Source organism: Polypterus senegalus, chromosome 2 (assembly GCF_016835505.1).
Source record: "Polypterus senegalus isolate Bchr_013 chromosome 2, ASM1683550v1, whole genome shotgun sequence".
Lineage (NCBI taxonomy): Eukaryota > Metazoa > Chordata > Cladistia > Polypteriformes > Polypteridae > Polypterus > Polypterus senegalus.
Window position 1 is genome coordinate 116878462 of NC_053155.1, and position 15127 is coordinate 116893588.

At 38.2% G+C, this 15127-nt stretch overlaps 1 protein-coding gene across 4 annotated transcripts in view; it reads left to right on the forward strand.

Moving 5' to 3' along the window:
* The window catches only part of tiprl (TIP41, TOR signaling pathway regulator-like (S. cerevisiae)), a 39312-nt gene extending 31671 nt beyond the window's left edge, over nt 1-7641 (forward strand). For all 4 annotated transcript variants that reach the window (XM_039744439.1, XM_039744438.1, XM_039744442.1 and 1 more), the window contains one exon: nt 6609-7641. In XM_039744439.1, the coding sequence (XP_039600373.1) occupies nt 6609-6761 (153 nt within the window). In that variant the 3' untranslated portion in view covers nt 6762-7641. The remainder of the gene's footprint in view (nt 1-6608) is intronic.
* Nucleotides 7642-15127: the final 7486 nt, after the last annotated feature.

The window sequence follows — 15127 nt, forward strand, 5'->3', positions numbered from 1 at the left end:
AATTTTAAATGGATAAATATTCAATTTTTGCCCATCAGCGTACACTCAGTGGCTCATAATGACAAAGTGAAAACCTGTTTTAACACTAGAATTACTAGAGCCTACAAAAAACCTCGTAGATCCATCCCACCTTAAATCGCTTCGCACCTTTTCATCAGCGTCTTTTGTCCTATAAATGTGTTGATAAGCAGGAAGCAGCCTGCTATCACATCCCCCATCACCACACAGTTTTCTCAGCTCAAGTCTGTTTACCTGCGTGTCAGTTGCTTGGAGTTGTATAGAGTGAGAAGTCAAGCAAAATGACATCTTTTATAAATACTATATTGTTATTTGGAACACATGCATTTCATGTGTGTTCCGTGTCTACAACAGTCTATGTACAGTAAACACATTGTTAAAACAGAAATGTTTTTCATGTTTTAGTAATAATTGACAAAATGTAGACATGAAGTGTATAATGTGTTAAGCTTGAATTCCAAATATCAAATAAACACTTTCACAAAAGGTACAAATATAACAGAACAAGTGTGCTTCTATTCAAGAATATAACTGCAGAAAAAGAACCCGCATTAGGGTGCAACATTGACACGCATTTACGACGACCACTTTAGTGGCGCAACGGTATCAACTGTTGACTGGTAATCAAGATTTCACGGGTTCGACCCTGGACGAGTCCGTTTTGAGAAGTGAGCTGCTCTTATTCTTACTATTTTAGAATAAAAGCATACATTTGATTTCAGTCTGTAACAGCTGGTGTAAATGTATGATACTTGTAAAGGTTAGCTTTTTTTTTTTTTTTTTTTTTATATATATATTTAGTTTTATTCTCTCAGTTATGTTCACGATCCTATCTCCTCCCACCCCCCCATCTGACACTGCTGTTTTCACATAAAGACGTGCTATAGCTCTGCAGTCTACTTGTGACTTTACGCTGTAGGAAGTAAGTAAATAAACCAAGGTAAATAAGTAAATAACATTCGATCTGGCTGTAATATACAAAGTACAGCGACGGCAGCTTTCACCTGCAGCTATGGACTTTTCAGTATGCAAGCGACTCTCCATGCTAGTGTTTAGCTCTGGACGGTGTATGTGCCCCCAACAAAAGTCTTTTTTGTTTTTTTTCTCCGTGCTGCATCAACATTATGCTCCAGAAGGCGTGAGCTTATTCAGTATAGCAGGATCAACGCACATGTACTGTGCAAGGCATGTACAGGGGCCAATGTGAAAAGAAGAGTGTTCATGACTCCTATTGCAAAGGAACTTCGTTGTTGCATCTTACTAGAAAAGGCAATGGAAAAAGATAAGGAGGATGCAACATCAACAAGCTTCTGTTCCAAGACAGCCGCTTCCCCAGGAAAGTAAACTGAGTCAGTGTCAAGTGCCCTTTCAATGTAATAGAAACCACAGCATAGAGAAAAGTGTGCGCATTGCAACAGGTGCACACATCGTAAATGTAGGAAGGACGGATCTTGCTGCACGGAGAAAAAAAAGAAAGAGACAAATATATGGGACTTTGGGTATAAATTTATGGCACTTGTAAAAGTTAGCTTTTTTTCAGTTTTATTCTCTCAACGACAATCACGCTCTAACACCCAATCCCGCCTCTCCTGACCTAACTCTAAGTAACAGCGCCAGCGTAAATTCACACCTGATCTGACAGTGTTTCATTTTCAAATAATATTGCATTAGTGGGATGATGTTTTCTGATTGGTACTATTCAGGTCATAAAATGATTTCTTTAAAATGTCACATATATTGTCTCTTTCTTTCAGATGTGTAATAGAAACCACAGCATAGAGAGAAGTGTACGCATTGCAACATGTACACATATCGTAAATGTTGGAAAGGTGGTCCTTGTGTGTGTGTGAACTGTTAACATTTGAATTTGATGATTGCATATAGCGCTGAACTGACCTCATAAAGGTCATAAAATGAGTCATTCCAAATATATTTACCTACGTCTGTTTTTGGTTTTTTTTTGGACATCATACACCATAAGGTGCATACTAATTCTGCGTGAGCAGGAACACTCAATAAAACTGAATTAAAAAAAAATAGTGACGGTGAGATACGTAGAAGGTAGATTGATTAGCGTTTGTGTGTCGGTTTTTATCCCTCCAGATCAGAGAATGTCCAGTTCCATTGCCTCAAAACACTACTCACATCTACAGTTATTCACAGTTTTAAATAAAAACTAACAGCGTCAGATCCCTAGGGCGGTAGTATGTATCGTGATCATGAGTGATAGAATAAAAGTAAAAAAAAGGTAACTTTTACAAGTACAGTACTATAAATGTACACGGTCTGCTACAGACGCAAACCAAATGTATGTGTGTACTGTATAATATTAACAATAAGAGCAGCTCACTACTGAAAACAGTAAATATAATCAAGAGTCCCTGGTTCGATCCTGTCTCCTATAAGTCGGCACTACGCCACGGAAGCTGTTGTATCATCCTTGAACCTTTTGTGAAAGTGTTCATTTGATCTTTGGACTTCAGGCTTCACACATTCTATAGTTTATACCTACATCTTGTAACATTTATTACTAAAATATGAAAAAGTTTCTGTTTTAACAAATGTGTTTACACAGATTACTGTAGAAACGGAACACACATGACATGCATGGGTTCCAAATAACGATCTATTATTTCCACTCTAAAACTCCAGCAGTTCACTCCCAGTTAATCAAACAAGGCATGAGCTGGGAGAACTTAGTGAATGTTCTGCGACGGTGGGGGATGGAATAGCAGGCTGCTTGCTGCTTGTCTTAATCGGCACATTTACAGGACAAAAGAAGCTGACATGGAGGTGCGAACGGATTTAAGGTGGGCCAGATTTACGAGTTTTCTCGTAGGCTCTGGTAATTCTAGTGTTAAGGAAGATATGTGAATTTATTAAAAATCAAAACCTGAAATCTCTTTCATAAAAGTATTCAAACCCTTAAGTCAGTACTTTTTAGAAGCCCCCTTCAGCAGCAATTACAGCTTTGTGTCATTGTGAGTAACTCTGCAAGTTTTGCACACCTGGACTAAGGCAGTTTATCCCATTCTTCTGATATGTCCAGTAAAGCTCCATTAGATTGAATGGGAAGCATCAGTAAACTTCCATCTTTAGGTCTGTCCACAGATGTTCCGTTGGGTTTATGTTTGTGCTTTGGCTGGGTCATTTGAGGACTGTCAGAGACTTGCCCCAAAAATACTCCAGCATTGTCTTGGCTGTATGCTTTGTGTCATTGTTGTGCTAAAAGGTGAACTGTCACCCATGTCTGAGGTTGCACACACACTGAGGCAGGTTCTGTATGTATTTGGCTGCCTTCATTCTGTCCTCATTTCTGAGCAGTCTCTGTCTCTGCCACTGAGAAGTACCCTATAGTCTGATGCTGCCACCACCATGCTTCACTGTAGAGATGGTATTAGGCAGGTAAATAAGCTGTGCCTGGTCTTCACCAGACATACAGGTACTGCTTGGAGTTCTGCCCAGGGAGTTCCATTTTTGTCTCAACAGACCACATAATTGTTTTCCTCATTCTCCCTGAGTCCTTTAAATGCCATTTGGCAGACTCCTAGCCTTTTACTTAATAAACACCTGATTAATTGAGTGCTGCTGGGATGATGGTTCTTCTGTCTCAGCAGGGGACTTCTGAATCTTAGTCAATTTGGCCCAGCAGCCGTGTCTAGGAAGAGTGCTGGTTTTTCCTAACTTCTTCCATTTCACAATTACAGTGGGTATAGAAATGAATCACCCCCTTCAAAATATTCCCATTTATTTTGCTTTACAGCCTTCAATGAAAACGCACACAAAAAATATTTCTTCCCAGCTTGACTTATTCAATGCAACGTATAACATCCAAGTGAAAGATATCACAGCTAGTGTTCAGAAAAATTATAAAAAATCAAAAACAAGACATACTGAGATTAATAAAGGATCACACCCCGATGTCAATATTTTGTCGAACCACCTTTTGCTTTAATGACAGCCTTGAGTCTGTTGAGATACTTCTCTATCAGCTTTGCACATCTAGATTGAGCAATATTTGCCCTCTTCTTTACAGAACTGTTCAAATTCTGTCAAATTGGATGGTGAGTGTTGGTGGACTGCTATCTTCAAATCTTTCCACAGATTTTCAGTGGGATTTAGGTCTGGGCATTGACTGGGCCACATGAGGACATTCACTTTTTTATCCTTCAGCCACTGTTTGATCAATTTTGCTGTGTGCTTCAGGGTCGTTGTCATGTTGAAAGGTGAACATTCTGGCCATCTTCAACTTTCTGGCAGAGGGTAGCTGGTTTTCCACAATTTCAGTGTATTTTGCCCCATCCATCTTTTCTCCTACCCTAACAAGAGCCCCAGGCCCTGCAGCAGAGAAACACCCCCACAACAGGATGCTGCCACCTTCGTGCTTTACTGTAGGTATGGTGTGTTGTGGATGGTGAGCTGCATTGGAATTCTGCCACGTGTACCGTTTGGTATCGAGCCCATATTGTTCAATTTTGGTCTCATCTGACCATAAGACCTTTTTCCACATGGCATCAGAATATTCAAGGTGCATTCTGGCAAAGCTCAAATGAGCCTTAATGTGGCCTTTGTGAGAAGTGGCTTTTTCCTTGCGACCCTCCCGAACAAACCACAATTGTGGAGTGCTTGTTAAATTGTTGTCACATGCACACAATGACAACTCTTTACCATAAAATCCTGTAACTCCTTCAAAGTGGCCAGTTTCCTCCTTGTTCTTCCATCCAGTTTGGAGGGACGGCCGGATCCAGGGAGGGTCCTAGTAGTAACAAACATTTGCTGCCACTTTATTATGGACTTTAATGTGCTCCTTGGGATTTATAAAGCCTTTGAGATTTTTTTTTTTGTATCCATCTCCTGCCTTCTGTCTGTCCACAGCTCTATCCCTGAGATCTTTTGAAAGTGGCTTGCCACCCATAGTCAGTTGTTTGCTGTCAGCTGCACTATCAAGCAAGGTAATGCTCCAGGAACAGCTGTTTTTATTCTTCACTAATCACACTGATTACAATTGATCACAAGTGGAAGCCAGCAACCATGGTCTGCAATGGAAATGGTGGTTACTTACACCTGAATGAGTTTGCAAATATTGTTTAGGAGGGGGGTGATCCTTTATTAATCTCAGCATATCTTGTTTTTGATTTTGTATAATTCTTCTGAAGTGTAGCTGTGATATCTTTCACTTGGATGTTATAGATTGCATTGAGTAAGTAAAGCTGGAAAAAAATATTGGTTTGTGTGTTTTCATTTAAGGGTGAAAAGCAAAAAAATGGGAATATTTCGAAGGGGGTGGTTCTTTTCTGTACCCACTGTATGTAGGCTACTGTGCTTCAGGGAACTCTCAGACTTTTGGAAATAGTTTTATACCCTTTTCTTGATCTATGTCTCACAATAATTTCACTGCAGAGGTTTAGAGGGACATGCATTGTGATTTGTGGAACCTTTGTAAACTATGATAATTCACACAAAAGCACAAAGGGGGACAGCATTCTTCAATTTTACATAATTTAAGTCTGAAAGGGGATTCCACCTTACTCCCCAAAATCATTTACATGCACGTCTGCTTACTTTGAACAGCAATACCAATACCTTACTCTGCACTGTCCCAATATTCTTTTCATATACACTTGCATATACAAACTTGAAAAAGGGAACAACATACAACTAACAAATAAAATGAAAAGAAATACTGTACTTGGGTGAACAGCATAAACAAAAAGCGTAAACATCTAATAATAATAATGATAATATACACTCAAGTTTCACTTTATTCCAGTTGATTCCAATTTTAACTTAAAAGAATACACTTTCCTGTAAAATAGTAGTTTTATGACAAATGCTAAGTTCAGTCAATAGAAAAAACAGGAACAGATCTATAGCAGGAAGGTTTTACTTATGGGCAACTATATTTAACATGTTCAAGAGTAGGCAGCTACAGTGACTTACTACTAATATTATTATTACTTAATGACTGATGCCTTTATCTGAGGCGACTTACAACATCTGAGATAAAATTGGTTACATTTCTTTTGTTTTTTCAATTGGAGTACAGGCAGGTGAATTGACAAACTCAACAACAGAGGTTTGAAATTAGAAAGAACAGTGTCTTAGTTAGCTAGGCTTCGTTACATGGTGATCCTATGTGTTTGTGAATCTGTGCACAATAACAGTATTAAATAATGGGTGTGTATACTTAAAATAAGGTCATAGATTTTTTTTTCCTTTTTAAAAATTATTCATTAGTTTTTCTGAAATATTTTGGTCTTAATAGTAGAATATGGTCCAACATTGTCTACCTTTCAGTCTGTATAAAACTAAAATTTAATTAAGGGGACATCCTGGTTGTGTGTGTGTAATTATACTGAGTATGCAGTATACTGTATAGTGTGTATGTTCTGTTAACTAAATAAATTTTAAGGAAACAAAATGGTGGGGATTAATTATTATATATGGTCAGCATGTTTACATTACATAATAGAAGTTCTCATAATGGATATTTGCAACCTTGAGCATATTGCTTTAAGCTAAAATGAATTTCCTGTCTCTTTTTATTATACTGAAATGAGCTGTGTTTAAATTGTCTTTTTTTCCTTTAGCACATCCCTCCTGCAGTTTATACAGACCCAAATGAAATCTGTCAGTATTTACCTCTAAATCTTCTGCAGTGTGAAAAACTGGAATTTCCAGAAAACATGTCAGAATCACAAATCACAGAAACTCCCCAAACAACAGGACCTGAGCAAACTTGAATTGGGATATAACAATGTTTTTTTACCCCTCAGCAATGTGTTTCAAATATTTTATGCACATACTGTTACATCTATGTGTATTTATATTCAGAAAATGTCCTTCCAATATACAAATGTAAACATTTCACAATTTGGGGAACTTTGAATGTTTTCTCTTAAATTGGATGGCTTCATCATTTATGGATAAATAGTCTGCAATTAGAAGAAAATCAACTGTTTTCTGTGTTTATAAAAATTAGAACTCTTCCGTTGTTTTTTAATTTACAACATCATAACTTGAAATTATGCATTTGACTAAATCAAATATAGTTCTTATTGAGGTTGTACTACTTAACTCAATGGGATTAACTAATTGAATTTATTTAACAAGTACAGTTTTTAATCCATTAATTTTAAAGTGAGCCAAACACTTTAGGTAATGATAAAAAATACAATGAATTTTAACATGTTATTTTTGCAAGAACCATCAGTACTACTTTTTCTAATGTATGTTTTATTTTCACTTTATATACAATAGATACAGTATATCAGATTGTTTTCTTAAACTGTGTTTCATTAAACATAATTGACCCCAAAGATTTAAAACAAATTCTAATGACTTGAGCAGTGACTGAATACTGTATGTGCCACAGAGGTTGCCCCAAACACCTGATGTTTGATGTTCTATATCTTTGTTACATATTTAAATCAAACTGTACAATGTTGGCTAAAGTGAGTTATACCATTAAATGTGGTCATCAGTATACAGTATTTTAATTGCAATAATTGGTGTGTTTTTTCCTGTGCTCAGATTGTGAAATTGTATTGCTTATTCAATAGAGAAATCTCAGTGTTTCAAACACATTGCAGTACAAGAAATAAACATTTACAATAAAGATGACTAGCTGGTCTATAAAATAATCCAAAATTGTTCTAGCCATAACATTTACTTTAGATTCAAGAAACCTGCCAGAAGGTTAGGGGAAAGGATTAGTTCCACTGTATATGCTACATGCAGCTTTACTAGGTCAGTGTTTAACTACTGTATAGTATTAAACAGTCTTTTTACTACAAAAACAAAGCAGCAGAGTCACAAAATTAAGTCCAAGCCTGCTTTAAATGAATTCTGGAAAGCCTGTGTTTTTTTTTTTCTTCTTTTTTAGAATGCCTCTTCCTTATCAAGCGTTGCTCATTTGACTTGCTCTTAATTGTTTTACATCCAAATTATAGACTTTGAATCCTAAACTGCATCCATTTGTAACTTTACTACTGACCTAAAGATTGTGTACTGGGGGAGCCTCAAAATTGCCTCCTCTGCTTCTTTTAGGATTTAAAAACATGTAAACATAATAATAGTATCCAATATATAGAGACCACTGGTAAATTCCACTACAGGCACTAGCTGTATATGTGTTTCCTATGAAACCTTAAATGGGCAAATTAATAATGTATTAATGCTGGAATAAGTAGTAGAGAAACACATTTGCATGTACAGGTCAATATGACTTTATTCTCTTGCCAGTTGCCATTTATCATGCATTTTATTTTGCAGTGTATTTGCACAGACATAATCCAAGTAATTAGTCTTACTTGTATAACCTATAACTATACTCCTTAAAATTCCACTGGTTTGAACTCATTTTTTTTAAAGAAAAACTTTAAGCAAATAAAGGTAGATTCTTTGACAGTTATGTTTGTAAGACAATGTGGTTGGGTATTCTGCACCAATCAAGCCACAACATTAAAACCAACTGCCTAACATTATGTAGGTCCCCCTCCTGTTGGCAACACAGCTCTTGACCCAAAAAGACATGGACTTCAGAAGACCTCTGAAGGTGTTGCATGATATCTGGTGCCAAGATGTTAGCAACAGATCCTTTAAGTCCTATAAGTTGCGAGATTGGTCCTCCATGGATTATACTTGTTTTACAGCACATCCCACAGATTCTCAATTGGATTGAGATCCAGGGAATTTGGAGGCCACGTCAACACCTTGAACTCTGTCATGTTCCTCCTCTGAACAATTTTGTGGCAAGGTGCATTATCCTGAAAAAGGCAGTACTTTTGACATGAAGGGATGTATATGATCTGCAGCAATCCTTAGGTAGATGGTACATATCAAAGTAAGATCCACATGAATGCCATTAACCAAGGTTTCCCAGCAGAACATTGCCTAGAGCATTACACTGCCTCCACCAGCTTGCCGCCTTCTGAAAGTGCATACTGCTGTCATCTCTTCCTTAGGTAGATGATGCATACACACCACAAGATTTAAAAGAAAATGTGATTCATCAAACCAGGCCACCTTCTTCCTTTGCTCTGTGGTCCAGTTCTGATGATCATGTGTCCATTTTAGGCGCTTTCAGTATCGGACAGGGGTCAGCATGGGCATTTGGACTGGTCTGTGGTACACAGCCCCATACGCTGTGATGCGCTGTGTGTTCTGATGCCTTTCTCTCATGGTCAACATTACGTTTTTCAGGAACCTGTGCTATAGTAGCTCTTCTCTAGGATCAGTGATGGGCTGGCCTTCCCTTCCCATGCACATTAACCAGATATGCCTTCTTCTGGAAAGGCTGACAAAAGTGAGAGATGTGGATCCATGGAATTGACTGCGCTAGCAAGAATGAACTCCTCCTGAAAATCCTAGACTCCGTTGTTGGCATCAGCTCGCGCTTAATGACCCTACATGCTCCACTGGTGAAAGGTTCTCATATGACAATCATTAGCACATATGCTCCTACTCTGGATTCAGTAGAGGAAGAAAAGGACAACTTCTATGTTTCTCTTGACAGAGCACTCTGGAATGTTCCTGCCTCAGACAAGATTGCCTTACTTGGAGACTTCAGTGCAGGAGTTGGAAGAAGCTCTGATGTTTGGAATAATATGATTGGGAGACATGGACCTGGAAACATGAATGCTAACGGGCTCCATTTCTTATCCTACTGTGTGGAGCACCAACTGTCCATTACCAACACAATGTTTCAGCTCCCCAACTAACACATCTATATGATTGTTTGTCAGCATGATCTCCAGAATGCCTTGACCACACAAGCAATGCGAGGAGCAGAATGTTAGACAGTCCATAGACTTGTCCGGTCCATCCTCTGTGCTGTACTTAGACCACCTAGCAGAAGTCAATAACCCAAGCACTCCTCAACATTACATCCCTCACAACCATTGACACCAGAAACACATTGACAAGTCACCTTCACAAGCAGCATGAACACATCCAGAAACAATCATGGATGGTGACCTCATGACTACCAATCCTGATGTTGATGAACTGTGAACCTTGCTGCTCACAGCCCTGCAGTCCTACCCCAAGATAACGCTTGGATTCTCCAAGAGGAATAGTCCAAACTGGTTTGAGGAGGCCACAAACAAGATTATCCTCCTCCTGGAGAAGAATCCAAGACTGCAGCATTCTAAGCTCATCTGTCATCCGTTTTTCCTTTTGCAGAAGTGGATAAAAACAAGGCCACAGAAATCCAACACTATGCAGATGAAAACGAGACCTATGAGTTCTACAATGCCATCAAAGGAATTTATGGTCCTGTATGGTCGATGTAATGTATCTCCAGTCTGGATTGCAGATAGCGTGACACTCCTCAAAGACAAGCAACAGGTTTTGGATCATTGGGCAGAGCACTTTCAGGACTTTTTGAACCAAATAAACCTAGCAAATCCTTCAGTCATTGAGAAGATCTCCACACTCCCCCGGGTTGCTGAACTAGATGAATGTCCAATTCTCCACAAAGTCCAAACTGCCATCCAAGCCCTTAAGCACAAGAAAGCTGCAGGTGAAGACACTATTCCTTCCAAAATATATAAATATGGGAGAATTAATCTTGTCAAATTGACTGCTTTTCCTGCTCTGTGCTGGAAGCTTGGCAAAATTCCAGACTCATGAAAACATGCTACCATTGCTTCCATCTACAAGAAGAAGGGGGACTGACTAGACTCTGGCAACAGCCATGGTATTTCACTGCTAGATGTTGCTAGGAAAATCCTTGACCATGTTGCAGACAGACTACTTCTGGAGTTGTAAGCTGGCTTTTGTCCCAAGTGCATCACAATTGACATGATCTTTGTCATCCACCAGCTCTTAGAGAAGGCTTGGGAACACCAATGACACATCAGCTTTACCTTCATTGACCTGTGTAAAGCATCTCACATTGTCAACTGTGAGATGCTTTGGGAAGTACTCTTAAGTTTAGATGTACCCCAAAATTCCTCACTATGCTGTGCCTCTTTCATGAAGGAATGAGGGTGAAAGTCCTTGTTGGTTGGGGAAACATCTGCTCCCTTCAAAATCACTATTGCTGTCAAGCAAGGCTGTGTCCTGGCTCTGGTGTTTTTCAACATACAGTATAACTTGTTGCCATCCTTCTCTCTAGAAATGTACTGGACACCTCTGATAGAGTGCAGATTTGGTACAGACTGAATGGCAATTTGTTCAACCTCCAAAGATTGTCAGCCCATTTGAAAACCTACTCAACAATAATTTATGAGCTCCAGTACTCTGACGATGTTGCCGATGTAGCTCTTCACCCGGAAAGCCTTCAGAGGACCGTTGAGTCCTTACACAGCTTATTCTTGGATGGGCCAGGAAATCAGTACGATAACAGTAAGAGAAAAGACAGCAGTGAAGTGTTGGGACACCTGCAGGCAAACCTCATATAACTGAAATAAAAGATGAGTTATAAATGTGTTGAAAAAGAAAACGCCTTTGCAGATGCGAGTCTCAAAATTGACTGTCCCAAGATGGAGGAACTTCCAGTGAAAAGGACTTCTGGCAGGAAGAGGTGGGTCTGGGTGGGCATCAAGGGTGGTAAAACTGTCAATCTTTAGGTCTGCAGAGGGAGGAAGAGATAAGGTGTTGTTAGTAAACAGGGCCATCATGCGTTCTGGTGGGAAATTACCATTATCTGATCCTTCAAGCTGTCTCCAATTCACATGTGCCTGACAACATGCTACTTTAGAAAGGTTAACTGCATTATCACTGACCTCCTTCAAAGTCCCTTTTTTGTTTTTTTTCCATTTTGGCAAACAGTACAGAACTGTTCACACTTGTTTCACTAGATATTAAAGCTACTCAACAGCTGCTTGTACTGCCATCTGCATGAATTTAACTGATGTTAAATTCTTAAGTGTATCATCTGATGTTATATCTAATGTATGGTGTTGCATTTCTGGAAAAGATTCAAGTAAGAATCTCAATGTACTGTGTACATGTGACAAACTTGAATTTATCGGCTAACCTCAGGAAATGTAACAAAATAAAATACTGAGGCAACCAATGCTGTGATTTGATAAACTTATAGTCTAAATCTGAAATCACTGGAAACCTTAACAAGTGGACAACATCAGTTTTCATGTCTATTAATCATTCCCCATACAATAAAAATGTAAAAATATTTTTCTGTTTTGAACTTTGTACTAAGTCATCCAATTAACTATAAAGCCTATCAAGATGAAACACAATAAAGCCCACATCCAAACCTTGGCTGATGAATGGAAGTGGTTTACATGCATCATCTTCTGTATATTTGTAAATAATCAGTTACCTGTTCTGTAATGAAAGTGTTCACCCATTAGTGTGAAACTGGATGTTCAGTAAGGCTTCAGTATGGCTGTGCAGTGTTTTGTTTTTTTCTAATGCGGCTGACACAGATCTTGACAGTAAGTTAAATGAAATGCAGGCAGTGATCTTGAAGTTTCTGTACTTAAAATGGCCATCAGAGAAATGCATAGAGCAGATTAAAATATGCTAATCAGATGTAATACATATTAAAGCCTATATTTATGTCAAATGCTGCAAAACTAGGGATTAAATGGAACTGTCCTTGAAGTATAATGCAGTATTAAGCGGTGTTATATTTGTTGGAGTGCTTGAAGAGTTCTGGGCCACTCTGAAAGTGGATTGCAGATATTTTGGTGTTTGTCAAATTCAGTTCATACTGTTCATATTTTGTTCTCTTGTGCAAAAATGATGACTGTGCTAAAACATACATTATTCAAAACAGCTGTTAATGCAATGTATTGGCTGTTTGGAGTAAAATTCTGGACTGCATTTTTTTTTCATTTTCAGAATTTAGGTTGCCTAAAAGTATAACAGCTTTTGTTTAAGTGACAAATACACATTTATGGTAAGTATTCATTGACTCTGAACTATAAGCATCATACACACATTGTTCAAAACTGTGTATTCACACCCACACAAAAACAATACTTTGCTGCAAAACTGCACACACAGTTTAACAAGTGAATGTAAATCATCACCATTTACAGTACATGTTTGATAAATAAATTAAAAACACTTTACATTTTACTTTCTCTTTTTCTTGTAAGCCAGTGTGTAGGTTGTATACAAAAGATATAATGCCCACTACAGTAATAAACACAGCAAGAGTTCTAAGAATGGTTTTTAGTTTCCTTTAATGTGGGAAGTAAAATCATTTACATCTTCTACCATTCAAAGATGGACAATGAAATCATGCTGGGCTGATAACATCACTTCAAGAGAGGACCACCAAATCAACAAGCTAATTAAAATGGCAGGTACAGTTATAGAATGCAATTTGGACTCCCTGGTGGTAGTAGCGAAGGAGAGAATCAAAACAAAACTGAGTGCCATTAGGAACAATGCTACACATCCTCTTGCTGACACACTAACATTGAAGACTTTCAACCAAAGAATTATTCAGCAGAAGTGTGTAAAGAAACACTACTGGGGCTCCTTCATACCTCTGCATAATGCTTCACTAGGACTGTGACAGCCAAGTTAGAACATTTCTTTCTTTATAGTCATTCTGGTGTTTGTTTAGACCATAGGGTATGTGTATATATATTTATTTATCCACCTAGTTATTTATTTATTTTTTAAAGAGGTTCTGTATAAAGACAGAATTCCCCTGGGCACACACAAAGTTTTATATATCTATCTAATGTTTTAAAATGTTTTATACTAGTAATTTAGTGTATTCTTTTACTGCATGGTTAACATGAAAAGCAAAACAAGTTAGCATCCAGCAGTATGTTAAACATTATCTGGCCATATATCAAAAAGAGGCAGGAGAATTTGAGCAGCATCACAGTTAAATGTTGTCACTGGAATGAATAATCCATGCTTGGTAGGACTTTGGCCTTATATGCCTCCTCTATGGCTTGCAGTAAGGAGATGTGGCCATTGCCACACAGAAAAAAAAATGATGGGGGCATGATATGGAGTGAGATCTAAAACTGTGGTTTCTATGTAAACAGATTCTAAAGTTGAGCTGCTTGATGGAATGCTGCAGTGTCAGAAATAACATATACAGGACTCTCTGCCCTATCATTTTCTCCATCATCCAGACGAGTGAGAGCAGTGCATCAAGAAACAGCATTAGTTATTCAGTATTATAAGGACCTATGGTAGCAATGGCAATAGAAGACTAGCTCGTGGCTAATGGCAGCACAGAGAATAAGATTTCCCTCACACTGACCTAGGACGTCTTACACAGCCTGTTGGCCAATATTCTACATCTCATCTTTGTCATGTCAAAACCTGCCTCATTCAGAGAAATCTATTCATAGGGATGCTGGACTTGTATAAAGTTCAAACATTGTCTGGAAAAGAACCAGTAAAGTGTTTAAGCAAGTACAGCAAAAATGATTTATTGAGATTTTGTGAGGGCCATAGAGCAAGAATAGTTTAATTGTTGATTTTTCTTTTATCTTATTAGGGGTCAGTGCTGGGCCTGCTGCTATTTTTAATATATATAAATGGCCTGGATATGAATATAAATAACAAGCTGATTAAGTTTACAGATAATAAACTAGGTGGAATGGCAGATAATAATAAATCAACTGAATCATAATGGAGGGACTTTGACAGCATACAGGTTTGCGCAGATTTGTGATCGTAGTTGATGTGAGTGAATGTATTAAGAAGTATACCCCCTATGAGAAGGACCTAGGAGCTGTGTGTCTGCCCATTATAACAGAACCCCTTCTACCAGCAGCATCACTTACTGTTCCTACAGTCCAGAGGCCGCTGCCGGCACGTCACATTGTTTACTTGATGTTGTAACTTAGCGGTTTTACTTGTAGTCCTACTGATTTGAACAAAGGAAAATGTATGCAATAAAGAACATTTTCTCAAAAGGGATAATAAATAACAAAATTTGAGTGTAAACAATTGAAAAGTGCTTACAGTTTTAAGGGATGTTTGTTTTTTGCCTCACTCACCTGACCTTTCCCTTGTTGTTTTTATGATATCACTTTCAGTTTCCAAAATCACATCAGCCGCACCCAACGGCTGTTAGTCTGCACTCTCTACAGTCGATTGAGGTGTCTGCGTGACGCAAGTGGGCGTGACTCAGCCTGAGGAGCCACGCGTTTAT